General features: G+C 47.8%; 1 protein-coding gene across 4 annotated transcripts; it reads left to right on the top strand.

Moving 5' to 3' along the window:
• Positions 1 to 24: 24 nt before the first annotated feature.
• LOC309364658 (nuclear pore glycoprotein p62-like) lies at positions 25 to 19,724 on the top strand. 4 transcript variants are annotated; one of them, XM_081902381.1, is made up of 13 exons: positions 25 to 235; positions 2,664 to 2,963; positions 4,238 to 4,632; positions 4,855 to 4,959; positions 5,876 to 6,004; positions 6,268 to 6,393; positions 7,994 to 8,096; positions 9,067 to 9,211; positions 10,784 to 10,833; positions 16,258 to 16,392; positions 16,890 to 17,001; positions 18,461 to 18,527; positions 19,536 to 19,724. In XM_081902381.1, exons 2-13 carry the CDS (start codon positions 2,680 to 2,682, stop codon positions 19,625 to 19,627), a joined length of 1,743 nt encoding a protein of 580 aa, XP_081758507.1. In that variant the 5' UTR covers positions 25 to 235; positions 2,664 to 2,679; the 3' UTR covers positions 19,628 to 19,724. The 4 variants fall into 4 exon arrangements, with proteins under 4 accessions (XP_081758507.1, XP_081758504.1, XP_081758506.1 ...); XM_081902378.1 differs by having other exon boundaries at positions 5,873 to 6,004; XM_081902380.1 differs by having other exon boundaries at positions 42 to 87; positions 5,873 to 6,004.
• Positions 19,725 to 21,180: the final 1,456 nt, after the last annotated feature.

Below are 21,180 nucleotides of genomic sequence, written 5' to 3'. Positions count from 1 at the left end.
CGGACGGGCGCTGACATCCGTGCCGTCATAAGGGCGCGCGGCCGAGGAGCGTAACTGCCGCGCAGCGGAGGAGACGCCGCCAGAGAGGTGAGGCGAGGAGGGAAGGGGAGATTGACAGTTGCTCTTCCCCGGCCCCGCAAGACCCTCTCGCGGACGCAGGAGACTGCCGTTAGCGCTGAGAGCAGCAGCACGAGGAGGAGGAGGAGGAGGCGGAGGAGCAGGGTTAGAAGCTCAGGTATGGAGTCGAAGTCAGTCCGCTCCTTGCGGCGAGATCTGGCATGAGGCGCCCACGGGGGACGGTTCCCTTTGGTCGCTGGGGCCCGTAACTTGACGGGCTGGAAGTAGTGGGTGGGGAGCGTTAGAAATGATGATGATACTACTACTACTACTACTACTACTACTACTACTACTAATAATAATAATAATAATTTATTACAGTGTTTTAATGTTGTATTTTAGTCTTGTTTTTAAATTGTATTCATTCAACTTGTTATTATTATTGCTTGTTAGCCGCCCTGAGCCCGGCCTTAGCTGGGGAGGGCAGGGTATAAATAAAATTTATTATTATTATTACCTCGGGTTACAGACGCTTCAGGTTACAGACTCTGCTAACCCAGAACTAGTACCTCGGGTTAAGAACTTTGCTTCAGGATGAGAATGGAAATCGCATGGTGGCAGCAGGAGGCCCCATTAGCTAAAGTGGTGCCTCAGGTTAAGAACAGTTTCAGGTTAAATACGGACCTCCAGAACAAATTAAGTTCTTAACCCGAGGTACCACTGTACCCGGCCCATCTGGTTGGGTTTCCCCAGCCACTCTGGGCGGCTTTCAACAGAAGATTAAAAACAGAATAAAACTTCGGACATTAAAAACAGGGAATGATGATGATTTATTTTGTCTTCCATAAACACGGTTTTAGCAGTGAGTCCATAATTGACTGTGGTGGCAGGCCAATTCTGGATCCACACGTCCTTCCACAATGGGGACATTGGTTTCTGGATGGGGGTTGATCATAGTGAGGGTTTGCCAAGCGTGCCTTCCTCTTAGCACGTTTCTCCCTTTCGTCCTGAGTCCCAGCATCTTCAAAGCCCATGACACCTTTGGTAAAGGCTGTTCTCCAACTGGAGCGCTCACAGGCCAGTGTTTCCCAATTGTTGGTGTTTATACTACTTTTTTTTTTTTTTTTAATTCTCTGTTTATTAAATTTTTTACACAATCATACAATCATCTACAAACCGCGGCAGAACATACAATAGGGGGTCAAAAAAGCAAAGAGGAAAGAAAAAAAAAAAGAACAAAATAAAAAAGATAAAAATAAAAATAAAAAAAAGAGAAAAGGCACAAGAAAAACAGAAAAAGAAAGAGGAAAGAAGAAAAACAAAACCAAAAGAGGGTAATAAAACATCGTTCCGTACACTGTGACTTCCATCCTTCCCGGTTTGGGTTGTACAATCCTTATAGTTTACTCGCTGATTACATTATCATTACCAATATTCAAACATTACAGGTTTTAAATTCCATCCACTGAGATTTTCAACATTCCATAAGTCACTTCAACATAGCCCAGAAATTTACTCCAGTCATTTTTTAATTTAGTATTATTTTGAGATCTAATTCTTTGTGTCAACCTCGCTAGTTCTATATATTGGAATAGTTTCGTCTGCCATTCTTTAACTGTGGGGGTGTTAGATGTTTTCCAATTCTGCGCCAACGCGATCCTGGCCGCCGCCGTGGCGTATTGGAAGAAGTTTTCATCTTCTCTTTTAATCTCTTCTCCTACCATTCCTATATACTACTTTTTTTTAGATTTGCCTTCAGAGAGTCTTTAACCTCTTTTGTTGACCACCAGCATTAATCTTTCCATTTTTAAGTTTGGAATAGAGTAGTCACTTTGGAAGACATTAATCAGGCATCCGAACAACATGACCAATCCAACAAAGTTGATGTTGAAGAATCATTGCTTCGACACTGGTGGTCTTTGGTGGGCAGCATTAGAAACTTATATGATGATGGTGGTGATTTATTTTGTATATGCTGCCCATCTGGCTGGATCCCAACGCAGCATTAAAAACACAATAAAACATCAGCCATTGAAAACTTTCCTAAGGAATGCCTTCTAAAAGTAAAATAATTGTTTATCTGTCTGACATCTGACGGGAGGGCATTCCACAGGGTGGGTTCCACTACCGAGAAGGCCCTTCAGATGTATAAGCTAATCGCCAAATAGCACCTTAAACCATTTATGGTTGCCACAGCAGTATGTCTAGGCACCTTTTCCACTCCCACTAGAGTGTATTAGTAGTAGTAGTAGTATCCATTTCTAGACCGCTTTATATTTTAAAGGGGAAATCTCAAAGTGGTTGGCATCACATTGAAACCTCAAATAAAACAATCCAGAATAAAACAAATACAAGCTTTGAGGAAAATATTTCAGTTCCTTCTCTAAGGGACATTTAGATCCCCCCCCCCCATATTTACTGTGGGGTTATCTTTGTAACCAAGGTGGCATTTGCAGAGCTTCTGAAACAGTTTGCCTTTGCTTCAACACCCCACCCCACCCCTCATGTGCCCTTGGGTTGCTTCGCCCACCGAGATCTCCAGCCTCCACAGATCAGCATCAGCCCTGGAGCCAACGAGACAGCTCTTTTTCTCTGTTTCCTCACAGGAGCACAGCCATCATCATGAGCCAGTTCAACTTTGGCACACCTAGCACTCCTGGGGGAGGCTTCAGCTTCGGGACTCCGAAAACCGCAGCCAGCACAGCCCCTGCGGGGTTCTCCTTCTCTTCAGCCACCACAGGGGGAGGCTTCAGTTTTGGGACAGCTGCTCAAAACCCAGCAAGCACCCAGCCTGCAGGCCTGTTCTCTTTCGCTCCCCCAGCGACATCGGCACAGACCTCTGGATTCAGCTTCGGCACACCTGCCACGTCGGCACCAGCTGCTGCTGGAAATGTCTTCACACTGGGGTAAGGTTGGCAGAATCCCATGTGGGTGGGAGGCTTGTTGAGCCCTAAGGATCAGACGTTCGGCTTCTGAAAACCCAGAACACTTACTTCCGGGTTTTTGGCATTTGAGAACCACGGTACCACTGTGTTGTACAATCTATAGCCTTAGGTGGGACAGCTGGTGCCCAGTGTGGTTCCCAGCAATGTCACCAAATGGCACCTTAAACCTAGGTTACAGCCACCACAATGGTGTGTCTAGGCACCATTCCTTCCCATTGGAGATTTTATTATTATTATTATTATTATTATTATTATTATTATTATTATTATATAAAGCAGTATAGAAATTAAATTATTATTATCAATAATAATAATTTAATTTCTATACTGCTTTATGTTTTAAAGCAAACAATCTCAAAGCGGTTGACAGTACATTAACATAAAATAAAACAATGCAGAATAAAACAAATGCAAACTTCCAGGAAAATATGTCAGATCCTTCTCTAAGGGACATTTGGCTTTCTCCATATTTATTGACCTCCTTAATTTATAGAGCTGCCCCGTAGCAGAAGAACTCCAGGAAACCAGAGTGGTGTAGTGGTTAGTTGGACCAGAACCTGGGAGATCAGGGTTCAAATCCCCACTCATACAGGAAGCCTTGGAGTCATTCACAGCCGCTTAACCTACCTCACCAGGTCATTGTAGGGATTAACTGAGGAGGGGCCTGGACCATGTACATTCATACCTTGGTTGTCGAACGCCTTGTGACTCGAATGTTTTGACTCCTGAACTCTGCAAACCCAGGAGTGAGTGTTCTGGTTTGCGAACGTTCTTTGGAACCCGAACGTCCAACGCTGCTTCCGCGTCTTGGTTTTTGAACGTTTTCGGAAGTCGAACAGACTTCCGGAACGGATTCCATTTGAGAACCAAGATATGACTCTACTCCTTGCAGGAAAAGGTGGGAAATAAATGCAATGAATAAGTTATTCTGCTTACTTGCTTCCAAAAACTGGAGGGGCCAGCCAGATGGAAATGGTCTCAATTGGACCCGCGCCACTTGCAAAATGCGCCTGCTGCCTGGCTAATTCCTAACGCCGGTTGCCAGTCTCCTTGGGCTCAGCTGGAATGTTAAAAATCCTGTGGTAATTGGGCAAACAAACCTACCCTGAGACTTTAGTCAGAAATAAAATGAATGAAATGATGCAGCAAAAAAAATGGCACAGGAGAACTTGGGATGCTTTGAATATCTGCCAAAAATCCACCCTGGACTCTTTTCCTCTTTTTTATTTATTTAGGGGAAACGCCCCCAAGCTGAACTTGAGCAGCACCAACACAGCACAATCGGCTGGCATTACGGGGGCTCTTGGGCTCGGCAGCGGCGGACTGGGCACATCCACACCCAGTAGCACCCCTGCCAGCCAGCCAGTGGCTCCTTCCGGCTTTGTGTTCGGCTCCAACACTGCTACCCAGCCTGCCACAACTGGAGGCTTCAGCTTTGGAGGCGTGGGAGCAACGCAGGCTGCGGCCCCCAGCTTCAGCCTTGGCTCCATAGGGAATACGACGCAGCAAGCAGCACCCGCCTCCACTGGCTTGGCGTTCGGAGTTCCTGCATCCGCGGCCGGCCCTACTACAACCACGGTATCCACAGCGCAGCCAGCTGTGGCGTTTGGCCTTGGGGCGCAGACAACAGGTGAGACGCCAAGCCCTGTGCAAAAGCACTTCTGGCAAGGCAGAGTTTCTTTGTAGACAAGTTGTCTTGCAAGCTTGCCCTCCATATGCAAAGTTAGGTAATTGTATATAGGTGAAGGGCTGAGTCATAATGCAGCTGTCTCTCACGTTGCCCCAAAGATGCCATTCTACTCAAGCACAGTTCAAGGTGATAACTGCTTCTCTTAACCATTCTCTGTTCCAGCTCCAGTTTCAGGCTTTGGGCTGCTGACGTCAACACCTGCCACCTCTGCCTCCACAGGAACGCTCGGTCAAGGGCCAGCCTTGTCCTTTGGAGCGAAACTTGGAGGTAGGCGATTGTGCCTCGGGAAGGGGGAAATTGGGCCGTTCTTGCTAAGAAGTGAAGTGAGATAGGGCAGGTCAGTTGTGCTGGTGTCCCTCCTTGCTTTGCTGGCCTTCTAAATTAACTCTGAAATACCTTGGCACAGTTGGGCCTTTCTCCTCACTCTCTGTTTCAAGCTCCAGACCTTCCCCTCCGAATCCTGCCTGTTCCCTTTTGTGCTTATACACACACACACACACTCCAGCCAAGCTGATCTGCCACTGCCGCCTTTTGGTTCTTGTCCTCCCCGTGTTCTGCTTCTGCTCTTGGACACGCTCTGCCCGCCAAGCTGCTGCTGCTGCTGTCATCTCACCACTGCCGCTTCCCTGTCCTTCCCTGAACAACCACCGCCCATTCTTTTTCTTCAGTTGCTGTTTAACTTCTCCTCCCGCATCGCCACAGCTCCTTCACCAAGTTTTGCCATAGCCTTGTGCCTTTGCATAGTGTGTCTGGGAGTAGATGGTTCTCCTCTTTGTACAGCACCTAGCACACAGGGACTGGCATAGCAGCAGTGGTGATGGCAGCTGCTTCCCTTACTTGCCCATAAGAGGGGGGCAGGGGCTGTGGGAACTTCCAGTTGCCTTTGGCTTCTTGAAAAACTGCTCCGCCACCAGGCCGGAGGTGTCAAGAGACTCTGTGTCTTCCTTGGCCTTGTGGACAGGTGCATAGAATCCTAGAACTGCGGAGCTGAAAGCAGCCCTGAGGGTCATCTAGTCCAGCCCCTTGCAATGCAGGGATCTTTTGCCCAACGTGGGACTCGAACCCACAACCCTGATATTAAGAGTCTCATGCTCTTACCTGCTAAGTATCTTCTGTGAGGAAAGTGTGTTCTCCTCCTCCTGGTTGTAACTGAACCCCAGAATGCGTCTCTTCCCCGAAGCAGGTACAGCGGCAACTTCCACGGCGCCTTCGACCACAGCTGTGAACTCCATCCTCGGGATGTCCGGGCCGACGTTGTTTGCATCCATTGCAAGCTCTTCCGCGCCAGCCTCATCTGCAACTGGCCTCTCACGTAAGCAACTGGGGCCCTGCCTCCCTTCTTGATGGGGAAGTGGGAAGAGTGGGGCTTGGGCAGCCTTGGCTCTGCCCACTGCCTGCTGACGGTGCAAAACGGACCACTTCTCTCTCCCCCTCAGTCCAGGATATTTTGTACTTCACCAGGTTTTGCCTAAAGGTCTGTTGCGCCAAACCACTTCACTGCCGGGGCTGTTTTTTTGAGCAGGAAGCAGCCTTGCCAAGCCGCACTCAGGAGCCCTTGTTTTCTTCCTTCTGTAGTTGGTGTCACCTCAACGGGGACGGCGCCTGCTGGGACTTTAGGGTTTGGCGCTAAAGCCCCTGGGACGACAGCAACAGCACCCACAGCCACGGCGACTGCAGTGGGAGGAGCCCCCGCAGCAACCAGTAAGGCTCAGAAGAGAGAATAGGAGGGAAGGAGGGAGGGAAGGCAAGGATACACACAGCAGCCGCTGACTTTTGCTCTTTGGGTAGAATATCATAGAGTTGGGAGGGATGATCTGGGTCACCTAGTCCAACCCCCTGCAATTCAGGAATCTCTTGCCCAACGTGGAGCTCGAACCCGTGGCCCTGAAATCGAGAGTCTCCTGCTCTACCGACTGAGCTATCAGGTAGAATGTTGCAGGCACCATGGACTTCTTGCTTGCTGTCGTTATATTATTTGAAGGGCTCTGCAGGTTTTGCAATTCGTGAAGCACGTAAAGCTGTTTACGTTACTATGATCAGCTTTACGAAACTGAGCCATTCAGCATCAAAACAGGGATTTAAAAAACAACGTATTTAACCCATGCTAGAGCCGATGGAATCTTTCTAGGCAAGGAGTTGCACGGTTCCAAGGTGCCACGTTGGGAAGGGCCCTGCCTCGCATCCCAAACAGCCGTGCTCCTGGAAGGGGGTGTTGTGCATAGCAGAGCCACCAAGGTTGAAAGCTGCGGGTAGGCAGGGTTATGTTGCAGACAGAGCTGGCAACTTCAGATATACTGGTTCTATACCATTTAGGGCTTTGCAGGTCAAGGCCAGCAGTACCAGGAAACTAGGCAGGATGCTGTAGTTGAAGTGGAACTGTATGTGTGTGATGGATTGTCCACAAAGCAGACTCCAGAAGTCTGTCTGGCTCGCATCTTTTTGTACTAGGTCCTGCCTGGGCCACTGATGGTTCTGGAGTTCATGCAGCATTAAGTAACACAGCACTGTCTGCACATGAACTGGAGGGTCAATCGCTCTTCTTCCTCCTGCTGCCAAAGCTGGAGACTCTGAAGAAAAGGGATTCCTGAGCAGGGCAAGTGGGTGGTATTTGCACCCCAGCCCCAAATTTTCCATGTCAGAAATGCTCCTTCATCTGCTGATACCTCCTCTCTTGGCATTGCGAAAATGATTGCTAACGAGGTGGAGTGGATATTTTTCTTTTAATTAGTTGTTATTAACTATTTTTTGTGTGTGTTGCGAAACAAACAGATGAACAGGGAAAGGTACATCTATCATCAGTTCACAGAGTCTTTTTAACAGTTAGTGAGAGACACTTGTCATAGACCAGTGTTTCCCAAACTTGGGTCTCCAGCTGTATTTGGACTACAATTCCCATCATCCCTAGCTAGCAGAACCAGTGGTCAGGGATGATGGGAGCTGCAGTCCAAAACCAGCTGGAGACCCAAGTTTGGGAAACACTGTCATAGACATCATTCGGTTGGGGGGGAAAGAGGCAGATTGAGAGGGAGAGCAGGAATCTATTGCCTACTGTTAGTGTAGGGGATTGTGTCTATATCACATGGGAAGGTCCTTTGTTTATATATTTGTTTGTCTTTATTGATAATGCAAGAGGGGTCCCGAGCTTGGCAGCCTCCTCTTCCCATCCCTGGCTCTTCCATCGCAGCTGAGGTCAGGCCCAGGAGTCTCCCATCCTGGGACCAGCTCCAAGCAGGGACTCTGTTGCCCTGCATCCCTGTTGACTTCCTGCTGTAGTTTGACCCAACATTTGTTTTCTCTGCAGGTATCGCCTCCACCCCAAGTACGGGATTCATGCTGAACCTGAAGCCTCTATCCACCACTGCTACAGTGGCCTCCACGTCCACTGCGGGCACCACAACAGTCACGTAAGTTCTCTGCGTGTTCCACCCCATCGTTCATCCTGGACACTGAGGTCCAGCTCCAAGGGTCTTCTAGCGGTTCCCTCCCTGCGAGAAGTGAGGTTACAGGGAATCAAGCAGAGGGCCTTTTCGGTAGTGGCACCCTCCCTGTGGAACACCCTTCAGATGTCAAGAAGATAAAGAACTACACAACTTTAAAAAAAACAACTCACAACATTTTTATTGATTTTACAAATACAAAGCACAAATAAACACAAACTGGCAAAGATATATCTGTATAGAGTCTCTGAATCTCGGGACTTCCCTCCATGGAGTCTCATTTTTAGAACCTGCACCTGCATATCATAAGTACTCCAATTATTATGTCAGACTATATTATCCATAGTATTTTTACACTACAAATGAATCAAAATCTTGCTCTTGTTTCCATCTGCTTACAGTGGTCTCCTAAATAGCTTATAAAAAAATCCCTTTCTTTTGTAAAGTTTTTGTGCTTCTGGTTTCTGAGTTTTCTAGTCAGCTTTGCCATCTCAGCATTGTCCATCAGTTTGATTTGTCATTCTTCTCTGATAGGGATTTTTATCTTTAACTCAGAGTTGGGAAGAACTACACAACTTTTAGAAGGCATTGAAAGGAAGTTTATAATGTTTGTAATTTTAATAAGTTTATAATCAGGAAGTTTATAATGTTTGATGTTTTATTAAGCTTTTATACATACTTGAAGCTGCCCGGAGAGGCTGGGTAAACCCAGACAGATGCGTAGAGTATAAATGTTGTTGCTGCTGCTGATGATGATGATGATTGCCATATACTAGGCAAGCCATGAGTTTGGGGGGTGTAGAATGGAGTCTCCCCACGGAGGCAAGGCATAGCAGTTTGCTGGATGCAGGTCTCCCTCCTTGAGCCCCGCGTGGGGGTGGAGCTGTGGGCTGGCTCAGCTCTTTCGCCACCCAGCACACTCCTCCTCTCTTTGCAGGGCTCCCCCGTCGATGACCTACGCCCAGCTGGAGAGCCTGGTTAACAAATGGAGCTTGGAGCTGGAGGACCAGGAGAAGCACTTCCTCCAGCAGGCCACCCAAGTCAACGCCTGGGACAGGAAACTGATTGAAAACGGGGAGAAGGTAGGGACCCATTCTGCCAGCAAGATTCTTTTTAGGGAGCTCTGCTGCCTAGGTCAGAGGGGGAGCTAAGGTATTGCCTCCTGTGTCCATGCAGGGGCTGGCTGTAACTAAGATTCCTCTTTATACAGTGGTGCTCCGCAAGATGAATGCCTCGTAAGACAAAAAACTCGCTAGATGAAAGAGTTTTCCACTTTTTGAGTCGTTCCGCAAGACGAATTTCCCTATGGGCTTGCTTCGCAAGACAAAACGTCTTGCGAGTTTGTTTCCTTTTTCTTAAAGCTGCTAAGCCACTAATAGCCGCTAAGCCGCTAATAGCCGTGCTTCGCAAGACGAAAACACCACAAGACGAAGAGACTCGCGGAACGGATTAATTTCGTCTTGCGAGGCACCACTGTACACAATTTTAACCTTAACAGTACAGTGGTACCTTGGTTCTTGAACAGCTTGGTTCCTGAACAAATTGGCTCCTGAATGCTGCAAACCCAGAAGTGAGTGTTCCGGTTTGTGAACATTTTTCGGAAGCCAAACATCCAACACTGCTTTCAGTCGAGGGCAGGAAGCTCCTGCAGCCAATTGGAAGCCGTGCCTTGGTTTTCGAAAGCTTTTGGGAGTCGAACAGATTAAGTTCGAGAACCAAGGTAACACTGTATAGCCAAAAAAATAAAATAAATCAGCTTCTCTATATTTATGTATTTTATAAAAAATGATACACTGCTCAATTTGGGGGGGGACCACTCAAAGTGGTTTACAAATAAAGAATAGAACAGTAACATTATTAATATTATTTATTTCTTTTAGTTTAAATACTGCCCTTCATCGAAAGATCACAGGGCAACATTAAAAACACATTACAGAACATCAGTGATTGAAACATAGTAAAGAGCATATGTCTGAGTCAAAGCAAGTATTTAAAACATTGAAATAGCCATTAAAATAAGCAGTCAACTGAAAACAGATCAAAACACTTGTCAACATTCTGCAGGCTTCGGTGGGCTTGCCTAAGTGAAAATGTTTTTTAGCAAGGGCCGAAAACAGTACAGCGAAGGAGGTGTCCCTGGTTTCAGGGTGCAGGGCGCTCCAAAAGGTGGGTGCTGCCACATGGAAAAATGGAATAATGGTGCCAGTTCTGCCGATGGAAGCAGCTGAGTGGGCACATGGAGGGCAAGTTGATCTCATAGGTAAACTAGTCCTAAGTTGTTCAGCGTTCCTATCAGTGAACAGTGTTAGTTAATAGTGTTAATGTTAGTTTATAAACTCTGAACTTGGCCTGGTAGCAGATCAGCAACCAGAGCAGACCTCTGACCCCAGGTGTTACATTCTGCCAAGGCCTCATTCCTGTCAGCAATTGTGCTGCAGCACCCTTCACTAACTGCAGCTTCCGTATCCATCGTGAAGGAAGCCCCACAGAGAGCGCGTTGCACTAACTCCTTTTTGCTCAGTGTCTTCTTCAGCCTGTTCTTTTCCAGTGTTCCCAAAGCCCTGATTTCCCACTGTACCTTGAAAAAGATTGGGGCTTTTATTGTCACTTATAGATTCCTGTCCCCCTTTGTAAACCCGGTCTCTGTCTTATAGATCACGTCTCTGCACCGAGAAGTGGAAAAAGTGAAACTGGATCAGAAAAGGTAGAGGGAAAGGGGGCTGCATAACATGTTATTGGCGGGAGGTTGAGTACTGTGAAGGAGGCCTTGAGATGCTTGTGAATGGCAGGGGACGTTGCAAGTGGCAAAGGTCTGAGCCCCCCTCAGTCCCACAGTCATAATTTATATGCCACCCATCTGACTGGGTTTCCCCAGCCACTCTGGCCGGCTTCCAAGAAATAATTGCAAAACCACAGTAAACCAACACACGTTAAAAACTTCCCTGTACAGGGCTGCCTTCAGATGTCTTCTAAAAGTCAGGTAATTGTTTATTTTCTTGACATCTGATGGGAGGGCGTTCCGCAGGGCGGGCGCCACCACCGAGAAGGCCCTCTGCCTGGTTCCCTGTAACTTTGCTTCACGCGATGAAGGAGCTGCAGAAGGCGGTTCAATTGCCAAGAAAGGAGATTCCAGCTCAACATCAGGAAGAACTTTCTGACAGTGAGAGCTGTTCAACAGTGGAACGGACTCCCTTGGGAGGTGGATGGCCGTCTGTCACGGATGCTTGCATTGGGATTCCTGCATTGTGGGGGGTTGGTCTGGATGACCCTCAGGGTCCCTTCCAACTCTACAATTCTATAATACTGATTTAGATGGTGAAGCTGTCTTGGGCAGGGAGCCATTCCTCAGAAGCACTTCCTCTCCACACCTTCTTTCAGCGCCAGCTAGTAGAGATGTCAGGGTCTTTTTAGTTTTCTGTAGTACAGTGGTACCTCAGGTTAAGAACTTAATTCGTTCTGGAAGTCTGTTCTTAACCAGAAACTGTTCTTTACCTGAGGTACCACTTTAGCTAATGGGGCCTCCCACTGCTGCTGCGCAATTTCTGTTCTCACCCTGAAGCAAAGTTCTTAACCCGACGTACTATTTCTGGGTTAGCAGTGTTATTCTAAAGCACCAAAGCTGCAGCAAGCAAAGGCAGCACAGTCTGCTGCTTGTGGCTGGAAAGCCAAACAGGATGTTTGTGACTGTTGCCATGGGAACAAAGGGGCAGTCCTTTCTGTACTGAGCACCGGATGTTAGCTCAGTGGGTTTGTCATATGACCTGTACAGGATGTACATGGGTGGAGTGGAGTTTCTCTCTGTTTGTTGAAGAGAGCAGACATGTTTTCTGTATGACTGCTGAAAGACACAAATAAAAGGACATGTAGATACGTTACTGTCTGTGTCTGATTCCCCTCCCTGGGGATATGCAGGGAGGAGGAGAGGAGGAGAAGCAGTTGGTGTGTTTTCCTCACAGCCTGAGGAAAATCGCCGGAACGGACCTCGTGTAGTTTATCCTGCCGGGAGACGCCGGAGGGAGGTCTAAGGAATTCAGCCGGTGCCTGATCAGATAGGCACATACCAATGACCGGGTAGCAGAATTCCAACATTGGTAGCAGAGGATGGTTCCTGTTTTCATCGCCCTCTGCATCAAGAAGTGGCTTCCATGGATGCCTGAGGTGAGAAAGCTGATTCTCTGCAGCCAGAAGCTGACCAGAGCAAGCTGAAGCAAAAGCCACGGAGCCCCAGGTATGTGATTTTCGGGCTTAGAAGAGTGAAAGCAGATTGCGTTATTTTTCTGCTTCGAGGGAGCAGCGTATGGAAAACGGCTCCAGTTAAAAGTGAAACCGCATACCAAACATTCCTGTGGTTTCTTCTCCAAGGGATTGGAATGTACTGTTGCTAAGCGACGCCTTTCAGTGAAGGCTGAGCCTCACAGAGGAGAAGTGAAAGCAACAATAGAATGTTTTGACTACAAAGGCTGAGGAGCTCTTGGAAATTTCCAACGCAGCCAGCGTTGAGAGCTGCCAGGTGGCACAGAGTGTAAACAAGCCAGCTTTTGGATTTTAGAGGCTTGTGTTTGAGAGTCAATGCAAGGACTCAAAATGGATGCTAAGAAGGGGGGAGGCCTGCCTTCTCCAGACCTTTTGACCAGTGACAATTATGCATCTTGGTCAATTAAGATGAAGGCCCTGCTGCAGAATCAGAGACTGTTTGACGTGATTGAGAACCCCATTCCTGCAGCGCCAACGCGTGCTTGGGAGTCACAGGATGTGAAGGCCAGAACTGCTATAATTCTGTGTGTGTCAGATTCTGAGTTGATCCACATACAAGGCTTAGAGCACGCGAGAGATGTTTGGAACACGCTAAGAAGGACACATCAGAGAGATGCAGGTTCTTCAGCGTTGCTGTATTTTGAGAAGCTGACCAACCTGAGGCTTGCGCCTGATGGAGATGTTCAAGCGCACCTGACGGAAATGAAATTTCTGCGTCAACAGATGGTCGAACGCAATTTCCGTTTGCAGGAGGAAGTGTTTTGCTTCATGGTGATCAACAGCCTGAATCGGACTTACAAAACAGTTGCCAGTCAGCTGGGGTCTCTCCCAGCGAATGATCTCACGTCGGAGAGGGTCTTTGCCGTGGTTCTTTGTGAACATGACAGACTTGCCGCCCTGGACGTGAAGGACAGAGGGAGGGAAGAACGGAGTTCTAACAACCCCACTGCTCAAGCTACTGGAGGAGATGCTGTAGCTATGAACGTTGTCCGATGCTACAATTGTGACCAGACTGGGCATCTTCAACGGTACTGTACGAAGCCACGTCGGAACAGAGGAGCCAAGGGAAGCTCCACAAAGTCTGACGCGTCAGACAAAGGTCACACCAAGCCAAAGGCTATGACTGCAAAAGTTTTGATGTCGCTAAGAGCCACACCAGAAGCGGGGAATTTCTTTGTTTTGGATACTGGAGCCACAGTTCATATGTGTCGACACAGAGGACTATTTTCTACGTTTAAGAAGCAAAGCTTCGCTGTACAACAAGCCAACGGTCAAGAGCTGGAAGCGACCGGAATTGGGACTGTGTATCTTAAAAGTCTGAACTTGACTATAAGCAATGTTTATTTGGTTCCAGAATTGAAGTACAATCTGCTCAGCGCTTCGCAGATTGCCAAGAAGGGACTAAAACTGTCCTATGATGATGAGAAATGCGAGATCTACAAAGATGGAGAGCTGTATCTTTCTGCCAAAGAGAAAGATGGACTGTATTTGTTGACTTTTGATCAAAGTGATTACATGAAATGTAATTCTTGTGATTCTAACATGATCTCTTTTGCAGGTGTAGCTGAGAAAGACGCCAAGCAGGTGACCTCGAGGGTCAACAGGGCATTTCAGCGGGTGTATGCTGATGTGATTGGTCCTTTAGCACCATCTAGAGGCAATGCAAAGTATTACCTAATATGTATTGATTCTTTTACAGGTTTTGTCTGGATTTATCTTTTGGAGAGACCGAAAGAAGCCTTAGAAAGGTTTAAAGAGTTTTGTGACAAGGTTAAAAATATGCATGATGCTGACATAGATTGTCTTTGCACAGATGAGAAGCCAATTTTTCTTTTACAGGAGTTCCAGAGGTTCCTGAAGAAGAAAGGGATAAGACACAAACTTGCAGCTTCCGAAGAAGCTTGGAATAGATGTGTTTGTGTTAGGGTGAACAAAGAATTGCAAAAGGGAATGCATGCGCAATTATTTAGTTCACATCTGCCACATGAGTACTGGGCTGAATCGCTAATGTCATATTGTTATACCTGGTTGAGAAAGTTTTCAAAAGAGTTGGGATGTTCTCCTTTTGAGAAACTGTTCCACAGAAAACCTTCTGTTGCTCATTTCAAGGTTTTTGGGTCTCATGTGAGAACAGAAGCTCCAGGTGGAGTAAAGAATGCCAGAGGCATTTTTGTGGGTTATGAAAAGGGTCTCTACAGAGTAATTTTGTCTGAATCTGGAAAGGTGATTCTCACAAAATTTCTAGAGAGTGCTCCTGAACAGGAGAGAGTGATTGTTCACACATTTCCCACAGGAGATGATGATGATTCTGATGATGATGATGATGATGTTGATTTTATTGAGTTCAGTAGCACTGATGATGACAGCGATAGCTCAGACAGCTCAGTTGTCACAGTCATTGAGAGGAAATCTCACACAATGACCAGACCCTCAGAAGAGGAGGATGAACCACTGATTAAGCTTAGTACTGGTTCTCCAGAGAGTTCAGAGGCTGAACCAGAAAGCAGAGAAGAGCAGCACCTCTTACGTAGGTCTGAGAGAGCAACGAAGAGTGTACCACCCAAGAGGTATTCACAAGAGTTTGCTTACTTAGCTGTTGCTGTTGTAAACGACCAAGGTCAGATTGAAGCTGTGTCTGAGTCAGAGACAAAGGCACAACAGAGAGTTGTTAACCAAGGTAATGCAGAAGCACTCATTCCTTGGAAGTCACACAACCAGAGAGGTACATTGGTAAAACCAGTGGCGGGTAGTTCCAAGGGTGGAACTGAAACAACAGGGGAATGTTATAAGTATAACAACTGTTTGTTTTCGCCTCTGGATGACGCTTTGCTTGCAGCACGCATTGATACTTTAGGGGGAGGATGTTATTCTAAAGCACCAAAGCTGCAGCAAGCAAAGGCAGCACAGTCTGCTGCTTGTGGCTGGAAAGCCAAACAGGATGTTTGTGACTGTTGCCATGGGAACAAAGGGGCAGTCCTTTCTGTACTGAGCACCGGATGTTAGCTCAGTGGGTTTGTCATATGACCTGTACAGGATGTACATGGGTGGAGTGGAGTTTCTCTCTGTTTGTTGAAGAGAGCAGACATGTTTTCTGTATGACTGCTGAAAGACACAAATAAAAGGACATGTAGATACGTTACTGTCTGTGTCTGATTCCCCTCCCTGGGGATATGCAGGGAGGAGGAGAGGAGGAGAAGCAGTTGGTGTGTTTTCCTCACAGCCTGAGGAAAATCGCCGGAACGGACCTCGTGTAGTTTATCCTGCCGGGAGACGCCGGAGGGAGGTCTAAGGAATTCAGCCGGTGCCTGATCAGATAGGCACATACCGATGACCGGGTAGCAGAATTCCAACAAGCAGAGTCTGTAATCTGAAGCGTCTGTAACCCGAGGTACCACTGTACAGGGGTGGGGCGCAGGATCTAGCCCATTCTTATTATTACTGCCAGACTTTCAGAAGACATCTGAAGGCGGCCCTGTTTAGGGAAGCTTTTAATGTTTGATGCATTACTGTATTTTAATATTTTATTGGAAGCTGCTCAGAGTGGCTGGGGAGGCCCAGCCAGATGGGCGGGGTATAAGCAATAAAATTATTATTATTATTATTATTATTTATTATTATCCTCACCTCCCTCCTCTTCCCACCTATCAAATCACATTACAATTATGCCAGGTGACCCAAAGTAACCATTTTCTTCCCTGTGTGTGCTGGTACCTGAAGAGGAGGCCCTTTGGCGTCCTCAGGTTGACTTCAGCCATAAGTGCAAATATATTTTTGGCTAACCTGCCTGAATTCCACCTGAGTGCCTCTCCCGCACAATGCTGCCACATGTTGTCTGCTTACCTAACCTCCCTCCCTCCCTTTTTTCCTTCTATAGGTTGGACCAAGAACTAGATTTCATTTTGTCCCAGCAAAAGGAGCTGGAGGACTTGCTGATGCCCCTGGAAGAGTCCGTAAAGGAGCAGAGTGGGACCGTCTACTTACAACATGCAGATGAGGAACGGGAGAAGACGTAAGACGATGCCATGGATGGCAGCGGGGCTGGTTGTGTGGGCTGCGGGTGGTCCCCAGATAGACAAGTTTAAAAATAAAAAGCAACGGTTTGGAGGTCAGCTGTGGAGATCAGCCTATGTTGAGCCATTCTAAAGGGGGAAATTTGCTTTCTGGATAATCTGAGCATGTTGGGCTGGGAGGTGGGTGCTGTTCTGCAATTCCTGCAGAGTCCACTTTTAAGCCAGAAGACCCAAGCTGTCTCCAAAGGGTGTTTCTGCTCACAGGTCTAATTGAAAGTATTGACAAGATTAGAGTCCACTGGGAAACCCAGCAGCTCCCCTGGATCGTCACAGCTTCACACAGTTCCATGGGAGAAGCTTAAGGGTCCCTCATGGCAGCCAAAGAGCCTTTAGGATTCCCCCCCCCCAAAGTGTTTGGCCTTGGCTTGGCAGGCTCCCTGGGGCGAGAGAAGGAGGGAGATTGATATCTGTGACAACATGTTTTCCTGTGCTGCAGGTACAAACTGGCAGAGAACATTGATGCCCAGCTGAAGCGCATGGCCCAAGATCTGAAAGATATTATTGAGCACCTGAACACCTCTGGAGGTCCTGCTGACACCAGTGACCCGGTGAGTACAAACTGGACAAGATGCATGGGAGGAGGAGAGGGCCAAGAGCCTCTCTAAGGATGCTCCTTCCTGGTTTATGAGGACCGCTCTGTCCTGCTTTTCCCCCTCCAGGCAGCTGTCTGTCACTGTGGCCTTGTTCAGCAATGCTTTTCAGCACAGTCAGGCTTCAGGAGCAGGAAACCCCGTTCTTCAAGGCTGGCCTGCTTTGCTTTCACCCGACTCATAGAATTGTAGACTTGGAAGGGACCCTGATCTAATCCAATCCCCTGCAAGGCAAGAACCTCAAATGAAGCATCCAAGGAAGGAAAGTCCACCACCTTCCATCCCGCAGTCAAAACAGCTATCACCGTCAGAAAATTATTCCTGATGTTGAATTGGAATCTCCTTTCTTGCAACTTGAAGCCATTGCTTCAGGTCTTACCCACTGAAGAAAGCAAACTTGCTCCATCTTCCATGGAACAGCCCTTGAGATATTTGATGATGGCTCTCCCATCTCCTCTCAGTCTCCTCTTTTCCAGGCTAAACATACCCAGCTCCTTCAACCATTCCTCATACGGTTTAGTTTCCAGACCCTTGATCATCTTGGTCGCCCTCCTCTGCACACCTTCCAGCTTGTCAATGTCCTTTGTAAATTTAGGTGCCCAGAACTGGACACAGTATTCCAGGTGTGGTCTGACCAAGGCAGAGTAGAGCGGGGCTATGGCTTCCCTTGATCTGGGCACCAGACTTCTGTTGATGCAGCCTAGAATACAATTACCGTAGCTTGTTTTGTTTTGTTTCTGCTGCTGCATCACATTTTCAGACCACACCTAAGAGCTGTTTGACAGTGGAACGCTTCTCTCGGGAGGTTGTGGACTCTCCTTTCTTGGAGATTTTTAAACAGGTTGACTGCCCGTCTGTCACGGATGCTCTAGGTCAGATTCCTGCATTCCTCGGGGTCCCTCCCAATTCTATGACTTCAAGGATGGAGTCCTATCAGCCTTCAGCAGATCACACCACCAGCCTTGATGTGCCTCAACAAGACGGGGGGGGGGGGATTTTAGTACCCTTGGACACCAAGACATGATCTGTGTGAATTTGCCTTCCTCTTCCACCCACATTTGTGCCTCGCAGGACCAACACGGCCATCTCTGCAGTCCCAGGCAGGGCTCTGCGCTCTCCCACCGACAGCTGAGCCATGCAGAGCAGGAAAGGGACTACTGCCAACCTGCCATCTTGGGGCCAGAGTACATTGCTACCTGCCTGGGCTGGGCAAAGGCCTTTTTAAATCATGTCAGTTACGGCGCTCGGTTTCCCTTCCGATGATGCCGTTCCTAGCTCAACTCTTCCTGCAGAACATCAGCATCCTTCAGTCTTGAAAACTGACTGCCGGCGTGAGTGCTGATCTCGTGGTCTTTGCAGGGCTCCGAGAGATCCAGACCAGGTTCAGCAACTAATGACGTTCTCTAATCTCTTCCAGCTTCAGCAGATCTGCAAGATTCTGAATGCGCACATGGACTCCCTCCAGTGGATTGATCAGAATTCAGGTATTTGGCACTTTTCCTTATTAGGGAGTCGTAGGGTCCTTCCTTCAGTTTTAAGATGAACTGCTTTGAGGCAGGTTGGCTAGGGAGAGAGAAGGAAGGAAGGAAGCATCAAGGTGGGAAAAGAGCACTCCATGTCCTAGAATCATAGAGTTCAAAGAGACCCTGAGGATCATCTAGTTCAGCCTGGGAACTAGACAGGGAAATATGCAGCTGTCCCATACGGGGATCAACCCCTGCCACCTTGATGTTATTATCACCGTGCTCGAACCTACTGAGCTATCTGCTTGGCACATGTTGAGATCCTCTGCAGCAAACATGGCAACCGCTGGGGGGGAAATCGCAGCCTCATATTGGGGGGGGGGGAGGATCCATTTTGTGGTTCTCCAGACCGCGAAATCCATCTCCTGCTCAGGTTTTAGGAGCTATCTGTTGGCTGTTGTGTTGTTTATTTGTTTAATTTGCATCCCGCCCTTCATCCAAAGATCACAGAGCAGGCCACCGCATAAAAACACAAGAAAGAAAACACAAAATGCATAATGCAAACCAAAGCAAGTCAAACCAATAGCTCCCTTCCCACAAGGCAGGGAAGGAGGGCCAGCACAACAAGGAGTATAGGTCCATCTAGTTTAGTGTCGCCGACACTGACTGGCAGCAGTGGTTCTCCAGGATTTCAGGAAGCAGTCCCTCCCAGCCCCACGTGGAGACGCTGCAATTGGGGGCTGAACCCCAAGACGGGTGCTCTGCACGAGTGAGCCTAGCACACACTATTCCAGTGAATTTGCCTGTGGGAGAAAATGCAATTTGCCATGGAGCTACAGCCCAGTGCAGCTTGAGATTCCTAGTCCAGACTGAGCTGGTAGGGGGTGGCTGCTGCCCTATTAGAAGCACACCCCACTCAGCCCCATTGTGCTTCCAGCGAGGGAGGGGGAGGGAGCGACTGCTGTGCCACAGGGTGTGCACGCTGGGATGCTCAGCCCTCTGACATTCTCCTTGTCATTCCACCTTCAGCCCTGCTGCAAAGGAAAGTAGAGGAAGTGACCAAGGTTTGTGAAAGCCGCCGCAAGGAACAGGAGCGCAGCTTCCGGATTACGTTTGACTGACTGCCTCGTCACAGGGGGTGGGGGGGATGCACGCACGATGCCCAAATGTTTTGTTACTAGTTTTGTGTTTGACAATAAAGGCCTTTTCTGTGCAGAACTGTGTGGCCAGAGGAGTTACTGGGTGTAGGGTTTCCTCTCTCTTCTGCTCCCAGGTGTGGACTGAGCATTGTTTGTGCTCATCTCATGGGGGTGGGTTCGAACCCCACATTGGACAAAAGGTTCCTACATTGCAGGGGGTTGGACTAGATGACCCTCGAGTCCCTTCCAGCTCTACAATTCTAGGATTCTACTCTGCAGTTTCAAGGGGCGGAGCGGATGTTGTTTTAGGCCCAGGAGCCTTAGAACATGGCTGGCTAACCCAGATCTGAAAAGTCAAGGCCCACACTAACAAAATGGTAGAGTTGGGATTCATTTAGTCCAACCCTCTGCAATGCAGGGAACTTCTGAGCAATGTGGGGCTGGTACCCACAGCCCTGAGATTAAGTCTCATTCTCTGCCAACTGAGCTATCCCAGCTGGACCCAAACATCAGGCCAATCACCATTGATGGTGATTATTGTTATCACTGTTTATTAAATTTATATACTGACCTTCAAGAGAGCTCAGGGCCGTTTGCAACATAATGTTCTATGTTGCAAACGGCCCTGAGCTCTCTTGAAGGTCAGTATATAAATTCCTGTATTCCAAGGGGTTAGGCTAGATGACCTGTGTTATCTCTTCCCACTCTACAAATCTGTGAACAGATGATACTAAAAACGACAAACACACAAATTTGCAGATGACACCAAACTGGGAGGGGTGGCTAACACCCCAGAGGACAGGATCACACTTCAAAACGACCTTGACAGATTAGAGAACTGGGCCAAAAATAACAAGATGAATTTTAACAGGGAGAAATGTAAAGTATTGCACTTGGGCAAAAAAAATGAGAGGCACAAATACAAGATGGGTGACACCTGGCTTGAGAGCAGTACATGTGAAAAGGATCTAGGAGTCTTGGTTGACCACAAACTTGTCATGAGCCAACAGTGTGACGCAGCAGCTAAAAAAGCCAATGCAATTCTGGGCTGCATCAATAGGAGTATAGCATCTAGATAAGGGAAGTAATAGTGCCACTGTATTCTGCTCTGGTCAGACCTCACCTGGAGTACTGTGTCCAGTTCTGGGCACCACAGTTCAAGAAGGACACTGACAAACTGGAACGTGTCCAGAGGAGGGCAACCAAAATGGTCAAAGGCCTGGAAACGATGCCTTATGAGGAATGGCTAAGGGAGCTGGGCATGTTTAGCCTGGAGAAGAGGAGGTTAAGGGGTGATATGATAGCCATGTTCAAATATATAAAAGGATGTCACATAGAGGAGGGAGAAAGGTTGTTTTCTGCTGCTCCAGAGAAGCGGACACGGAGCAATGGATCCAAACTACAAGAAAGAAGATTCCACCTAAACATTAGGAAGAACTTCCTGACAGTAAGAGCTGTTTGACAGTGGAATTTGCTGCCAAGGAGTGTGGTGGAGTCTCCTTCTTTGGAGGTCTTTAAGCAGAGGCTTGACAACC

The sequence above is a fragment of the Podarcis melisellensis genome (assembly GCF_964234715.1).
Source record: "Podarcis melisellensis genome assembly, chromosome: 2".
Taxonomy (NCBI): Eukaryota; Metazoa; Chordata; class Lepidosauria; order Squamata; family Lacertidae; genus Podarcis; species Podarcis melisellensis.
Note: the sequence above shows the minus strand (reverse complement) of the source record. Positions and strands in the feature narration are given on the sequence as shown.